General features: G+C 41.8%; 1 protein-coding gene across 4 annotated transcripts in view; it reads left to right on the top strand.

Annotated features, from left to right (window-relative positions):
- The window catches only part of LOC108103100 (low-density lipoprotein receptor-related protein 2), a 156828-nt gene that overhangs the window by 127536 nt on the left and 13032 nt on the right, over positions 1-16260 (top strand). For all 4 annotated transcript variants that reach the window (XM_041819388.1, XM_041819386.1, XM_041819387.1 and 1 more), the window contains exons 3-7: positions 4579-4731; positions 5437-5568; positions 12966-13241; positions 13417-13671; positions 13902-16223. In XM_041819388.1, coding sequence (XP_041675322.1) covers positions 4579-4731; positions 5437-5568; positions 12966-13241; positions 13417-13671; positions 13902-16223 — 3138 coding nt within the window. The remainder of the gene's footprint in view (positions 1-4578; positions 4732-5436; positions 5569-12965; positions 13242-13416; positions 13672-13901; positions 16224-16260) is intronic.

Genomic DNA, 16260 nt, shown 5'->3' with positions numbered 1-16260 from the left:
TTTTTATATATATTTCCTAACTAAAAGTTAGTTAGTTAGTTATTAGTTTTTAGTTAACATTTAAGAGGGCATTTCCATAGCAGTCAGGCCCGCTTTTCGCTTGCCATTATTTTATTCCCTTTGGCTTCGTCTGCTTTTTTGGCTTCGCTTCCTTTATGACTGCCAAATGCACTCTCCACATGACCAAACTGCCTTTAACCCACCCATGCCCCTGCCATTATTCAAAAAAAAAATAACCCCAAAAAAATGTGCTGCAAAAATTCAGAGAAAGAATCGTTTGGAGTTTGAAAAGCTGTTGCCAGTTATTGTCTGGCCCTCAAATGTATGCTATGCGTGGCTGGCTCTGTGTGTGTGTGTGTGTGTGACTGGAGATGGATATACTGGATATATATATGGGTAGTATCCATATCCAACCCACCCGCTCCAACCACTCCTGCACCGCTCTCCCAAAGGATCTCTTTTAGCCAGTGGCAGTGCCATCAATAAATAATAAATTGCCTATAAAAACTGATAAATTCATTGATGAATCTTCGAGAGAGTCGGGAAGCTCTGCTCTGCTCTGCTCTGCTCCGCAGTTCCCATAACGCGTTTGTCTGACTGCCATATTTGCGGCCACGCCCCCATAATCCCCTCACCATCCCTGCTGATTTTCCCCTCTTTAAGTGAGTAATGGAAATTCATGGTAATAAATGTATGAAAAGGCAGCCAAAGAGACTCCGGCGAAGGGGGAATATTTCCAAATGCGGCATGCACTTTTTGGTGGCATCAGTCTGGTAGTTCCCCGCCCGCTGAATATCTCCGCCTTAACCCACTAAAGCCATGGTCATGGGCACTGATGCAAACACACAGAAAAATGTCATTTATTATAAGGAAATTATAAGATTTTAGGAATCTATTTTTATATATTTAAAAATGTTTTTCAAGCCGCTATTTTTTGTCAGTGCAGAATCCGAATGGCGTAGAAGTATGCGGAAAAATTGTAAACTATCTATTCATGACATACTTAGAATGGAAATATCTATTTCCATTTTGATTTGCCGCAAATCCTTTTGTTCTGGCCAAAGCCAAACATTGATTTATGCTTGTTTCTGCGAAATTTAGCAACAAAAGCTTTTGGGAAACGAGAACAGGATGTGGGCTAAACTCACTTATAAGCTATATATTTGGGGCTAAGCTGGATTGAGAGCATATAAAATCGAAAATCAAAAACCGAAAAAGGCCTCGAGGAAAATTCAATTCCACAATTTCGATTGTTTTCACCTGTCTGGACGAAAGGAGATTACAAATCGGTTTAAAACTACTCAATGACCAATAAAAAAATGATGTGAATAGGCTTCTCAAACTTGTTAACAAACACACTGAGTTTTTGTTTTTCAAGTAACAGTTTTCAAGGAGATTAATTACTACAAATCTCTCTGTTTATTTCATCTTTTATGAAATTAGTTTCACCTTAGTTTCTCTCCCTAAACCTTCGGATTTCCAAATCTATCTTAAAGTGAATGGGAAAAACCTTGGCCATCACATTATTCGCCCAGCCATCCAGCCATCCATTCATCTATTTTTGATTTACCCTTGTCGAAAATAACTGCAAAGGGAAAATCGCAGACAAACATTATTTCCTGGTTGGTTCCTTTGTTTGGGTACTTTTTTGCCTGTTTTTTTTTTTGCTAAATGTAATTTTAAGTGACGTCGCCAAAGTTGAGACGTGACAAAATTACAAAATATTTTGTAAGCTCTTAAAACCGTTGATGCTGTTGCCAGGAAAATGGTAGGAAAAGGAGCAGGTTTGGGGGTTGAGGATAAGGATGAGGACGAGGGCCAGGACATGGCCATAACATGGCCCATAACAATAAAAACAAATAGAAGCAGCAACAGCAACATAATACTTAATAACGTGCATTTTGATGTTGTCGCGGTTGATGGGAGGACAGGAATTTGCCCGAGTCGGAGTTGGATTTGGATTTGGGTTTGGGTTTGGGGATAGATGGGTAGGAGAGAGAGGTTATCCCACCGCCTTGTGTCATTATCCAACATTCTGGGGGACAACTTTTGTGCGGGCACATCAAAGGCAGTTTGCTACTCGTTTTTTTTTTTTCGGAACTTGGACACCAAAAATAGTTTCCCTGGCAGCCAAAAACTATTCCAAGAGGCTTTTTCCACAACAAAGTGGCAAACAAACGAAGTAAGAAAAGTTCAGGAGAACAGATGCGGGTCGAGTCCTTGGACAGTGGTTAAAAATATTTGAAATGCAATGGGAAAATCAATAGAAAAGTGAAAAATGTAGAAAAGCAAACAAATTTGCAATGAAATTAAAACCATTTTCTGCAGATATTGAAACCCTTAAAAAATGTTTAAATATTAAAAAATTAAAAGGAAACAAATATTAAATAAAAACTAGAATAGATTCAAGATATTTTCATAAACCTTAGAACGCCTGTGACGAACATTTTCCGCAATTATTATTATTATTATTATTTGAGCAACATAATGCATGAATGGAAGGTTTCGCGTGGCACAATTAAAGAGGGGAATCCCCTTGAAATGCGAATGTGAATTATACGCTGTGATAAAACATGACTCCCGTTCTCATTCTGTGGGATGCGGCATGCGTACTTCAAATTCGCAATGAATTGCATGAAGGAAGGTGGGAGGTGGGTTGGTAAATCAGGGGGCTCTGCCATGGTTGTCGTCTGCGGTTTGGCTCTTATTATGCCACGGAAGCGGCAAAAATAATTTCGGCATGAATTGCCAAACGGAGAATGCACTCACTAATTAGATGCATAATTAGACATGAAGTTTTGGGGTTTATTTCAAAGGTGGCTTTTCGGTAGGTGGAAAGATATGGGCAGATTGGGAGGTAGAAAGGTGGGTAGGTGGGCTTATGTGTGTTTCTGCAGGCCAACCACATAACTTTAGTAGTGGCTGTTGCTATTTAACCTGTTTATGGCAGATTAATTGAAAATGTTTCCCAAGAAAGTTAAAAGCGAAAAGTGCCCAAAGTTGCAACATTGAAAAATTATTGCTTGAAATTGAAAAAGATAAAATAAAATATTCCTTAAAATGCATAAAAAACATTTCAAAACAATTGTTAACTATAAAACCTAATTAAAAATATTGTTTTTCTGGAGGTTTAAATGAAATTTGAAACTTTCTCGATGTCTTGATTATCCTGAAAGCATTTTCTCCTTAGAGTTTTCTATTGTTTTTCCTTTCTTATTTGACAGGTCCTTTGTGCTTCTCCTTTTCTGCCCTCAATTCAGTTTCAATTCTTGGCTTTAGTTTGTGCCAATTCTGTTAACTTCACTTCGAATCGGGCTTAATTGAAGTTCGGTTTCAACTACCATCGAAGATGCGCCATTGGAAGTTGCAGCTGTAGCAGGTGCATCCAAAGCGAAAAAGAGAAGAAGAGAAAAAAAGATGGGAAAAAATAGAGGGAATAAAGGGAACTATCCGCCTTTCTCCACTTTCTCTCACTTGGCCGCAAAAAGTTGGGCACGTGCAGAGTGCACGTAGCCGGAAACAAATGACATTGTCAGCGCCCTGGCCCCAAAAACTGAACAGTCGACCCCTTTGGCCCTCCGTTCCGTTCCGTTCCGCCCCTGTGCTCCACATTCTCTCTGCCATTTTCCACAGCCCCTTCGACATTTTCCCTGCGCCATTTTCCCCGTTGAGAAGAAATCCCAGCTAAGCATTTCCGGTCGCGTTCTGACTTGCCTGCTCCTTTTTCCTTGGCCTCTGCTGTTGCAGTTCTTCCTGCAGTTCTCCCCATGTGTGCTTGTGTGTGTGTGTTTATGTGTTAGTGTGTGTGACAAGGCCATTAGCCGCGGCGGCTTTGGCAGCCACAAAAGTTGAGGCGCATCCTTGCAGCTGCCATTTTATGACAGTCTTTTGTTGTCTGCACCCAGGCCTTCCTTTTTCCAAGCTCCTTTTTTCAACACTCGAAAAAGTGCATTCTCAGCTTGTTAATTAGCAGGAAAGCATTTATAATTTAAATAAATGCCAAGGAACAACACAAATATAGCATGTTTTTAATTATAAACAAATTCAGTGCTTCTGAAGGGTTAATTAAATGTCTGGGTTAAGCCTGAGATAGATTTGTAGGGAAACTTTAAGAAATAACTCAAGAAGGTATCTCTTAAATTACAAAAACTAAAAATCTACATCATAAAAAATATTTATAGTGACTTTGCTAACTTGTTAACTCTTAGAAAAAGCATTATTTATACATTCTTTTTATATAAATAATAACTCTAATATTTTTATATATATTAATGGCCATCTTTTAAGTATTTTTTATGAAGAAATAAGGACCAACAAGCTGTTAACTTAACTTTTCCTCATTTAATTTAAATATTTACCTTAAAATGCATTACTATGTTTAGTCTTTTAACCTTTTCTAATAATATTTCCAAGTGCATTGGCCATTTGGCCGCTTGTTTACTGGCCCTGCATTGGTTATTACCAAAGTTTGGGGCCGACTTGCTTGCGGATAAGTTAGCTGACAAAGCGGCAGTCACATGCCAATTAGTTCGACAAAGAGAGCCCTTACTGATATTCCGCTTTGCCTCTATTTTCCAGGTGGCAGCTTGGCCAGCACAGGTGGCAGTGGCATCAATACGGAGTGTCCAACGGACTCGTTTCGCTGCAACAACGGCAAGTGCATCTCGCACCACTGGGTCTGCAATTACCAGAAGGACTGTGACGATGGCGAGGATGAGATGCAGTCGTGCCGTAAGTACCAATGACCAACCTATCCAATGACGGTAGTCACCATCCGGTGGAAATCCGTGGAAAACCATAATTAAAATATGAAATTGTAGACAGTAATTAAGTGAGCCATGCAATTCGCTGGCGAAGAAACCAAGAAAGTATTCAAGGGCTCAGCGTCGGCCATTCGTTGAATTGTTTAATCGAATTTCCCTCGAGCCATTATCCGCTGGAATTTTCAGAAATCGAATTTCACTTCAGCTATTATCCGCAGGATTTTCAGAAATTAATTAAATTGAACGCGTGCTTATCGAGGATCTGATTATTGCAAAAGGTTCAATGAAAATGCATTCATGTTACTTTTATTTTAATATTTTTAAAATACTCAGGAAATGCATTTAACTTTAAGTTATTTTGGATAAAAAAGAAAATTATTTTTCTTGAATTAAAAAAAAAACTGCCTAAAAGTGTGACATCAGTATCTTGCCCTAATAGCATCTTCCTTAAAGTGTGATATCAGTATCTCAACCAAACAACGGAGTTGTGAGCCGAAGTCTTTATAGTTATCGATAAGTACGATTGGTATTTTTTAGTACCTTTTCCTGTTAGGATCGAAAAGTAACTGTTTCAAAATTGAGCTTAACTTGGCCAAGCGGGCATCAGTAACTATTAATTAATAAACTAAATAAGAGAATATCTTAATCATATATTTTTAATTCTAAATTACAGCCCCACCGGAATGCGAAACTCCCCAGCTGAACTGCGGGCAGTATGTGTTCAACAAGACCTATTGTATCCCTCCGCACTACCGCTGCGATATGATCGAGGATTGCGAGGACAAATCGGATGAGGCGCAGTGCAGTGAGTACCAAATATATATATATATGTATATCCCCGCTATATACATAGATTGTTAAGGAATAATAGGGATAACCACATTTCAAATTCAAGGATTTCGTGCCTTTTCTCGCTTTCAATGTAAATTTGTTGACTCCACAAATATTGGCCAGCTCAGCCTCTTCCTCATCCTCATCCTCATCCGGCTAAGTCCTTGAGAGGAATCCCTTCTAAGAGGGTAGTGGTGGTGTAACAATTTGCTTAGCAAAATGTTTACATTTTATTATGCCAATTTTATTTATGCAAATTTCAACACAGAGATGTAACCGAAGACCGCAGTTCTTGTTTTCCCAACTAAATTACACAAGCGTGCCAGTAGTATACACAAAATATTTACAGACATAATAAATTTATATATATATACATAGATATCTATATATATATATATATATAGAGAGAGAGAGAGAAAGAGAGAGAAAAAGCTTGAAGAAATATCTGGGAAATCCCCAAGGTAAAGGCCGCAAATTAGCGAGGAAAACTCAAGGCGAACAGAAATGGATCAATTTGATGTGGGGCCATAAATCTTTCCCGTGGGCCAGGGGTTAAGGGTAAAAGGTTAACCCGTTAGCTAGTGGAATTGATGATGGCCGGCCGAAGTTGTTTTCTGTTGAGAGGTTCATGGCTGGAATCGCAAATGAAGTTCAGTTAAGTTGAGTCGAGGGGTTAAAGGCGATGAAAACCCCCAGCAGTCTTTCAAATAAAACTTTACTGGGAGGATATGTACATATATGTGTATTTTAAATTAAGGTGGGTAATAGCTCAGTTTAAACTATAGTTGTTGTGTTCTTAAAGTTTTCCAATAAACATCCTTATTACGGATGTAGACTAAAGGAAACTTGGCAAGAAAAAATATATTTAAGTTAGGAAAACATTACAATGACAACTTTTCTGCACTTGGCTTTTTCTCAATTTTCTTTGGCCACCGATTAATTTTGCCTCTTGGAATTCGGGGTAATATTTATCGCTGAGAACTTTAATAATCCACTGACAGATCACCCAGTGCCTTTCCCATGGACCATCCCGAAGACCATCCAACGCCCACTTTTGCAGCACCTCAACTCGAAAGTCTGTTGTCTGCTCGTTGAGTAAAGAATTTAATGCATTTTCAACAGCTCTCGCTCGGATGGACTTTGTATGGTGGAAAGCCTTATGGCCCTCTCTTTCTCAGACTTATCGGTCCCCCTCTAGCCGCCTGGCCGCCTTCCTTGCTTTTCCCGGACTTTCCTTTTGGCATAAAGTTCAAGTGCATTCAGCCAGCAGACTGTGAGCCGCACATTTTGATTAAAAGTTTGCCGAGTGAGAATCCAAAGAAAGGGAGTCGAGTATGAGAAAGCGAGGGGGATAGTGGCCAGAGCGGGATGGCAGCATGTCCATGCAAATCGCCGAAAAGTGCCCGGGACTTGTAGAGCATTTATTGCTTGTTATTTAAGATTTATGCACCCGCACACATACACACACTGACTCGCACCGACAGGCAAACAAATATTTAAATATCTTTGAGGCGACCAATTTCCAAGTGTCCCGCTTTTCCGCTCTTCCCCCCCACTCGCTTTTCCGGCATCCTTTTGTACAACTTCAGCTGGCAGCTTTGACTACTCCCGCTACTTGGAAAACGGGGGGAAAACGGCTAGACAAACGCCCCACAACTTTGTCCTGCGTTAGCCCTCTCTCTTTCGCACTGCGACTAGCCGTTCCGCTCGCACACCTAAGCCAAGCTAGAAGGCCAATTTGTCCGCTAAAAATGGAACTGATCAGTTGGCTTTCTAACTTTCTAGCTAGCTAAAAGGGAAATATTTTAATAAATATGGAATATCTTTTAGTACCTTTAGGAAAAAGATTTTTTGGCCCTACTCAAATTTTTATCAGCTAGAAAATGAATGTAAAGTTTGTGCTAAAAGTTATATTTTTACTAAAAGTTACACAAGCAGTCTGATAAAAAGTTTAATAAAATTGAGGAATGCAGTCTTAGGTAACTTACATTTGTCTAACTAAAATATAATATATATTTTATTCTTATTCTTTCGTTAACCAATATTATGTAAAACCATTTTTTGGCTACTTCTAAACACTCAGAGCCAACTCTGATGCCAAAATGTAGAAGAGTTGGGTAGATAGTTATTCCTTTTTGGCGCAGAAAGTTTTGCCGGCACAAGATCAAGTTTAAATTTCATTTTAATTTAATAAGACGTTGCCGTAAAAGGAGAGCATTCCCTATATCTCTATCTCTATCTCTATCTTTGTCTCTGTCTACATCCTCTCGCCCTATTCCCCTGCCTCTGTCACACTTTGTTGCACAATAATTTATCGCGCTTAAATGGCGACAAAATGTTCACTCTTATTGCGTTCTTAACAAATTTATTTTGCGTACGTGTCAACGCGTCGTCTTCTTCAGTCAGGGTGACAGTAGCCCCCCTTTTTGGCACGCCCTTTAAGCCACCCGCCTCTAACCTGTAAAGATATGTGTCTGTGTGTGAGTGCGTATCTGTGTTTGTTTGCCTCCGTTCGCCTTTGTTTGCTTAATTTATGGCATATAAATATTAGAGCGGGCTTATTTCAACTATTTAATTACTTCAGGTGTTGTGCGAGCAGGGAGATGGATGTGGATATGTGGAAATGTGGACCTGGATGTGGGAAGATGGAAGCCAGGCCAGGTAGATAGTGCACACACCCAGCCAGCAGTCGGGTAGTCATGGCGATGAGAATTACACCCACATTTCCCTCGTTGTGTGCAATTAAAATCAGGGGCTTCGCATGTGGTTGTCTTTTCTAAACAGATTGCTGGTCTGCGAATTACATTTTTAGACTTCTGAATCACGTTACGATATATATTTTCAAACTAATTATTAAGTTTACAGCTTTACAGATGGCAACTCGTCACAAACTCTTTTAGCATAAACAAAATGCAATTTAAAACCAATTTGGCTGGCAAACTGAATAGTTTATGAGCTCACAATTTTAGATTATATTAAATGAATAGAGATGTTAAAAACAATTATGTGCAGGACTAAGGTTTCAAATTAGCTATGTAATTAGTTGAACAATTTTGTATTTTCAACTTTCTAAACGATTTAAATGTTTAAAATATAAAATTTAGTTGATATTTTCCTTTGTGTAATCAAAGATTTAGAAATTGTTTTCGTAAGAACACCTCAAAAGCAACTAATAACTGTGAGAACAAACAGCAGACATCTGTTTGGAAGTTACTTTATCTGCCACCGACCCACTCCTACGCCCACTTCCGCTCGATTATTTTCATTTCCGTTTCGCCTGCGTTGCGGTCGCAAGTCAACAAGCTGAAACTGAAGTATAAATAGAGGCTGAAGCGCTCTTACTTGTTTATGGCTAAAACGAAGTGGTGGGTTGAGTAGCAAGTTAAGGCGAATTTTCTAAGTAGGTTTTCCACGCGGACATTTCGCATTTCGCTTTTAATTGCAGGCAGCATCTAATGAGGCAGATATTGCTGCGTAAAAAGTGCGTAAAACCAAAGAGAGTGAAGAGCTTAAACCGTCATTACCAGAGCCCTAAGCCCCTGAGTTTTCCCATTCCCATTCCCTTACCCTGAAGAAAAACACCCCTTCAATACCTGTCTCCGCAGAACTTCAGTGTTATAGTCACCTTCATTTCATTTAACTGTCCATCTAGTGATGCCAAATGTCAGTAAGGCAGGCAAAGGAAGACAAATCAAGTAGGGAAAATGCTTGGATATTTTTATTCAAACTGTTTCTTTATACTCGCAAATTATAAGAAACTGTTATTATAAAGATTTATTTGCCTTTTTATCATTTTGGCACTTTAAAGATATTCGATTTATGGAAACATTTTTGATTGTTTACATACATTTAAGTTTCAGGGAATCTTTTTTATTATTTATAATGTGAGAAATGAATTTGTAAGTTCAAGTTCTTCTGACAGTTATTAGCTACTTTGATTATCATTTCTATAATTAAACTTTCTGCTTGCCTTCATTAGCGTGCCCTTAACCTGACCTCTGTTGTCATACATTTTTGGCGTTTCGGAAGCCAAGTTTTCAGCACTGTTAACTGTCTCATAAACTAGTCATCTCCCCCGCTCTTCTCCTTTCTCCAGTCCCATTTCTCCTCCCCCCCATTCTCTTGAGCTTTTCCCCTTTTTCTCCGACTTTCTCTGAGTGGCGACGATTGCAGCTGACGTTTATTTGACTGCAGCTAAACGTGACGCGACTGTAGGGTAGCGGTGCGAGGAGGGGGTGTGGCACTTGTCGCGCGTAATTACACACCCCTTCAGCTGCCCTCCGCCTTTCTACCCTCTCCCAAAAAAAAACCCCCTCTTACACGCATAAAAAGTCTTGGCTTGCAATAAAAGTTAATGCTGAGAAAACAGCCAGCGAAAGAACCAGAGAACCCAATTAGAAAGTGTTTGGTTTGAAAAAAAAAGTGGAAAGAGAAAGGCGGCGGCGGTGGGTGGATTTGTTGTTTATAAAGTGCCAGCAACAATGCAGAAAACCCCTCGCTTTTTGGTTAAAGTTTAGGGCCAAAAGTTTTACGGCCAAACGGAAGGCAGTGCAAAAATTAAGTTAAGAGGAGAGTGTGAAAAGGGAATTGGTAAAAAGTTAGTGATAAATTGGATAAAAAATAAATAAAATATCTGACTTACTCTCTTTTTCATCTATTAAATCAGAAAATTGATCGCTTTAAATATTTCAAATACGAAAAATAATATTATTTTCCCCCCCTTTTCGATTGGCTTGCGAAAATTGCATTTGCGATAACGCCAAACTAGCCACGCCCCTCGTTTGTCATTATGATTTGCCTTTAATGCAATGCAAAAGTTCAGGAGGGAAAGAGAAACGAGACAGCTAACGAAATTTATAACAAATTGTTTGGCGTAAATCTACTGGCCAGGCCACGCCCACAAATTGCAAGGGGTCGAAGGATTAGCAGGAAAATGTTAATGCCAGGGAATGTTGGTGGGGAAAAGGAATACTTTCAGAGGAGTAAGTCGCCGGGAATGTGGGGCAAAAGTGGAGAGACTGCCCCGAGTGCGTGACACATTTTTATGATCACCGGAGTCGGAGGTGCACAAAGTTTCACTTCCGCTGCTCCACTTTGTCAATAGAAAAAGCAGGAAGCAAACAAAATAGATAGTTACACGACAAAAAATATGAATTAACATAAAACTAATGTTAATATATTAATTTATTAATATTCAGTAACTGCTTAAGGTTGACCAGGATTTCATTTTGAAAAGTTTATCTGCGAACGAGGCGTATACGTTATATAGGTGCCTACGTTTCCGTCATTTGTCTTGATTATTTGAGACCTTAAACCAACTCCAATATTAATATTTAAATTATACAGAACTAGCATAAACTAAACTTTAAGTTAAATTATAAATGAATTGTAAATTCTAAATTGGATTTAACAAGAAAACTGAATTCATAATTGAGATTTAACAGATTTAAGTCAACTTGAATAACCTCACACACCTGTTAAATGTACATCTAATATATATGATTTTTTTCCTGTACTGCATTTACCTGCACTAACACACACACACTAACACTCACATCCAGGCCACGCAGACGGGGACACTTACACAGACGCAGCGCCAGGATACGCATTCCATTGTTTTGCTTGGAGAAAGTTTTGCGCTGTCGGGGAATATTTATACAACTTGGCTTGTTTAACTTGCACTAATTAAGTTTGCCCTGCCACACTCGGATGCTCCCGTTGGGGACTCCGGCTGGAGTCCTGTGGCCCCCAGTTCCACGCTTATGTTCCGGGAGTTAATCGGGCGGGGGGACTGGCAAAGAGGATATAGGGGAGTCAAGCGAATCCTGGCCAGAGAATGCGGCTTAAGGAGCGGGAGACATGCATAAAATACTCGTTGCCAAGTTTATGATGTCCAGAGAGACGGGGAACGGGTATAGATCAACGGGACGTCCGCAAAGCAGGCCAGGATTCAGGCAGAACCGTGGACACAACTGCAGTGGCGATTTCCTAAGACAAACTATAAACTCTAAAGTTTATAATTAAAAACAGCATGTCTTGTTTGCCTATTTTTTAAATTCTTCCTTGATAAATAATAACTTCTTTAAGAACCCCCCTTAGTGAGAAACCAAATCAAATCATATGTTCGAAACAAGTTACATCTGTGATGGTCTACCATGTTATGGTTCACCCTAATGCCTATGGACATAACATATGTCCCCGTCAAACGCACATATATCATCTTAAAGCCCCGATTCCCCAGCAGTTGTTCTAATTTAGTCATTCAAATGCACGACTTTCCCTGCTACCTCTTTCTTGTTAACCGAACCCTTGACAGGTCCACACCCTCCGCTTCAATCCGGATACCCTGTAGAAATATAATGAAAGTGGATTGGTTACATATACAAATATCAAGTTAAGAACACCTAGTTATTGCGATTTATCTAAGCCCTCATAGCAGCAAAACTATATAGCTTAAAAAATGTTTATATGAAAAGTAGCTAAATTATTTTTCAAAGTTTTTCAATTTTGTTGCTTTTGTATATATCAGTATTTAATAATATTTTGATTTATTCTTAAAGTAAGAGGTATTCCAAGTCCCTTCCCTTATACCTCTAATGGCATCCCTTTTTTGTGTGGCCGTCGGGAGGAGGGTCCTGCAACCAACTACTCGATAATTTATAGCACTTTTGCCTGCCGACACACACAACTCAAGTGCACAATCCGGGAGAGATGGACGGACAAACGGACGAGTCGAGCGGACAGACAATCACGCCCGACATTGGTACAGCGGCCATGCATTATGTATACGCCATGCGTGCCCAGGCAACGGCCCCAAACCCCAAAACCGAAAGCCAGAATCCCTTCGAATGCCGGGCATCAAAATTTAATGTCTTTGGCAGCACAAATAGTTTTGGCCTGCCATTTTTAAGGCAACCCCATTAAAATACTGGATGGCTGATGAGCCGAGAAACTGGCTGGGTCCTCGGACAATGGGTCCGGTATCCAGGGAAACCCCATTGAGCCATTGACTCGGCTCCAAATCTTCTATGGATGGGTCAAGAGCTTAACTCTCAATGCAAATGCAATTAATCACAATGGAGAGAGGCCAGAAATGAGCCCTAATTGAGTGCAGTCATGTACAGATTATTATCTCAGAGGGTTCTTGACCAAATTTCCAAACAATAGCCCGGCGGAAGCAATAAAAAATCATAAATTAATTGTGTAATTGCTTAGCTTTAAGTTGGTAAATGATTAAAAAGCAATTAATATTGTACTTCTTTTGAAATATCAGTAATTAAATATTATTAATACTCATTTTGGTCATATAACCTTACATGTAATAAAAGCAGATTAAACTAAACGATGATGGAATTTTCTTGAATTTTCCAGCCTACCGCAAGTGCCAGCACACGGACGTGTTTTGCAATGCCCCCAACGGAGCCGCCCCCGCGGAAGGCACCCGCCTCGCCGGTCCCTGTGTGCCGAAGGAGAAGCGCTGCGACGGCTATCTGGATTGCCGCACCGGTCGCGACGAGGAGGAATGCAGCGGTGTGTCCTGTCGCCTGGACCAGTTCCGCTGCGCCAACGGACACAAGTGCATCGATGCCTCTCTGAAGTGCAACCATCGCGATGACTGCGGAGACAACTCTGACGAACTGGCTTGCAGTAAGTCCATAAAATTTATTAATCTAAACAATATTTTAATTTCTGATAACTTGCAAATGATTTTCTTCAATCAACTATCGAGTATAAAATATATTAAAACATAAAAATGATATAGATTTAATTTTTTAAAGAGAAAAACCTTTAATTCATATATACCATACCATATTTTTTTTAGATTTTCCGCCCTGCCACCATGCCCAGTTCCGGTGCTCGAATGCACTGTGCATCCCTTACAACTTCCACTGTGACGGCTACCACGATTGCGCCGACAAGAGCGACGAGGCCAACTGCACGGCCATTGCCTGCCCGGATAACAAGCACCTCTGTCCGCGAGGAGGAGCCAGTGGCACCCCCAAGTGCATCCTGAAGTCGCAACTGTGCGACGGCAAGCGAGACTGCGAGGATGGCAGTGATGAGGAGACCAATTGCTGTGAGTATCCCTAAGGGAAAGCCGATCCCCCATTTCCTGTATTGCAAGGCGAACATAACCCTCTCAGGAAATTCAAAACGGATTTGTATCAAGGAAGGCCTTCTTTAGTTCAATCCATCATGATTCGACTCAACCATTTCCTTTTTAAGTTAACCCTTTTTTGTTACATTTTTGAGTCTGTATAGAAAAACTGACTGGTATTATTCTGATCTTCTCCTCTATATATTCAGCTATTGCCTCGTGTCCCGCTCTGAGCTGTGAGTTCAAGTGCGGACCTTCACTGACTGGTGGTGTTTGTTACTGCAAGCCAGGTCAATCGCTATCCTCGGACAACCGGACCTGCGTTGACCTAGACGAGTGTGCCGAGTGGGGTCACTGCGACCAGCTGTGCACCAACACCCTGGGGTCGTACACGTGCCAATGTGCCCAGGGCTATACACTCATCAATGACTCCAAGTGCATTGCCCCGGATGCGAATAACCTGCAACTGATCTTTGCCCACGACCGGGCCATTATGCGAATGCTGCCCCATGGCAGTGAGCCCAAGGTTTTGGCCAATGCAACAGCTGCGGCTGGTGTGACATTCCATTATGCCAGGAACACACTGTACTGGTCGGACATTAAGACGAGAAAGGTGCAATCCCTGCCCCTGGATGATCAGAACAAGGCCGTCTCTCCATTCGATCAGACCCTTCCCGGAACTTGGGCTCCCGTCGCCCTTGCCGTAGATTGGGTAGGCGATAAGATATATGTGGCCGATCTGGTGGGACAGAAGATCGATGTCTTCGAGCTGAGTGGTCAATGGCATGCCGTGGTCTTGGGTTCCAACTTGACTTCACCCGCCGATCTAGCGCTGGATCCCACGGCGGGTCTGATGTTCGTGGCCGATGGCGGCCAGGTGCTCCGTGCCCATATGGATGGTACACATGCCAGGTCCATTGTCTCAGAAGCTGCCTACAAGGCCAGCGGCGTTACGGTGGACATAATCAGCAAGCGTGTCTTCTGGTGCGACTCCTTGCTGGACTACATCGAGTCCGTGGACTATGAGGGAGCTCATCGGGTGATGGTGCTCAGGGGTCAACAGGTGCCGAGCCCCTCTCGATTGGCTCTGTTCGAAAACAGGATCTACTGGACGGATGCCACCAAGCAGGGTATCATGTCGGTCGACAAATTCGAGGGTCCTTCCTCCATCCAAGTGACATACAAGGCCAAGGACATCCGAGAGCCGAAGGGCATCATTGCTGTCCATGCACTCAGTCAACCCAGGGTATCGAATCCCTGTGGCAACAATAACGGTGGCTGCAATCACATGTGCATCGTGACCGCTGTTAAGGGAGCTCCTACTGGCCTGGGTTTCCGATGTGCCTGCTCCACGGGCTACCAACTGGAGACGGATCTGAAACTGTGCAAGCCAGTCAGCGAGTTCCTTATGTACTCGCAGCAGAGATTCATCAAAGGAAAGGTTCTGGAACCAGTCATTGAAGGATTCAGCGATGCTATTATGCCGGTGGTCTCGAGGAGAGCTCGTTTCGTGGGCCTGGACTTCGATGCCCGCGATGAGTTCATCTACTACTCGGATGTTCTGCAGGATGTGATCTATAGGGTGCACCGAAACGGAACTGGCAGGGAGATCGTTTTGGCCTCCCAGAATGAAGGAGTTGAGGGACTGGCCGTCGATTGGGCCTCCAAGAATCTGTACTACATTGATTCCCGCAAAGGCACACTAAATGTACTCTCCACCCGCAATGTCACCCACAGAAGAACACTCTTGAAGAACCTTAAACGGCCCAGAGCCATTGTGGTCCACCCCAATCGTGGTTTTATCTTCTTCTCCGAATGGGATCGTCCCGCCAATATTACCAGAGCAAATACGGATGGTACTGGTCTGCTGGTATTCAAAAATGTGACCCTTGGCTGGCCGAATGGTCTGTCCATTGACTTCAAGAAGGATCGTGTCTATTGGTGTGATGCTCTCTTAGATCATGTACAGCATGCCAATTTGGATGGAACAGATATTAAGACAGTGAACTCCCGACTTGTGCGACACCCCTTCTCGATTGTCATTCACAACGATTGGATGTATATCACGGATTGGCGTTTGGATGCCATTATCAGGCTACACAAACTCACTGGCGAGCAGGAGGAGATGATGGTCAGAGAACCACAGACAAACAGACTCTATGGAGTTAAGGTCTACAGTCATGAAGTCCAGAAAATCGCAGATACGCAACCTTGCCACAGGAACAATGGTGGCTGCCAGAAGATCTGCTTCGCAGTTCCCATAGGAGGACAAAATGGTACTTCTGGCGAGGTCACCACTTCGCCTCCTTCGTTCGGTCACCTGCAGGCTCGCTGCTCGTGTCCCTATGGCGAACGATTGGCCGAGGATCAAATGAGCTGCATCCCCGATCCCAGTGCCGAGCCACCAGTGCAACCTTGTCCGAATTCGTGGGACTTTACGTGCAACAACCAGAGGTGTATTCCGAAGTCTTGGGTCTGCGATGGAGATGATGATTGTCTGGACAATAGTGATGAGGAGCAGAACTGCACGAGTAAGTATAGAATACTTGGAACTTTGTTTTAATCTAA

This window comes from Drosophila eugracilis, unplaced genomic scaffold, assembly GCF_018153835.1.
Source record: "Drosophila eugracilis isolate 14026-0451.02 unplaced genomic scaffold, ASM1815383v1 contig_649, whole genome shotgun sequence".
NCBI lineage: Eukaryota > Metazoa > Arthropoda > Insecta > Diptera > Drosophilidae > Drosophila > Drosophila eugracilis.
This window is presented reverse-complemented; position numbering and strand designations above follow the sequence as displayed.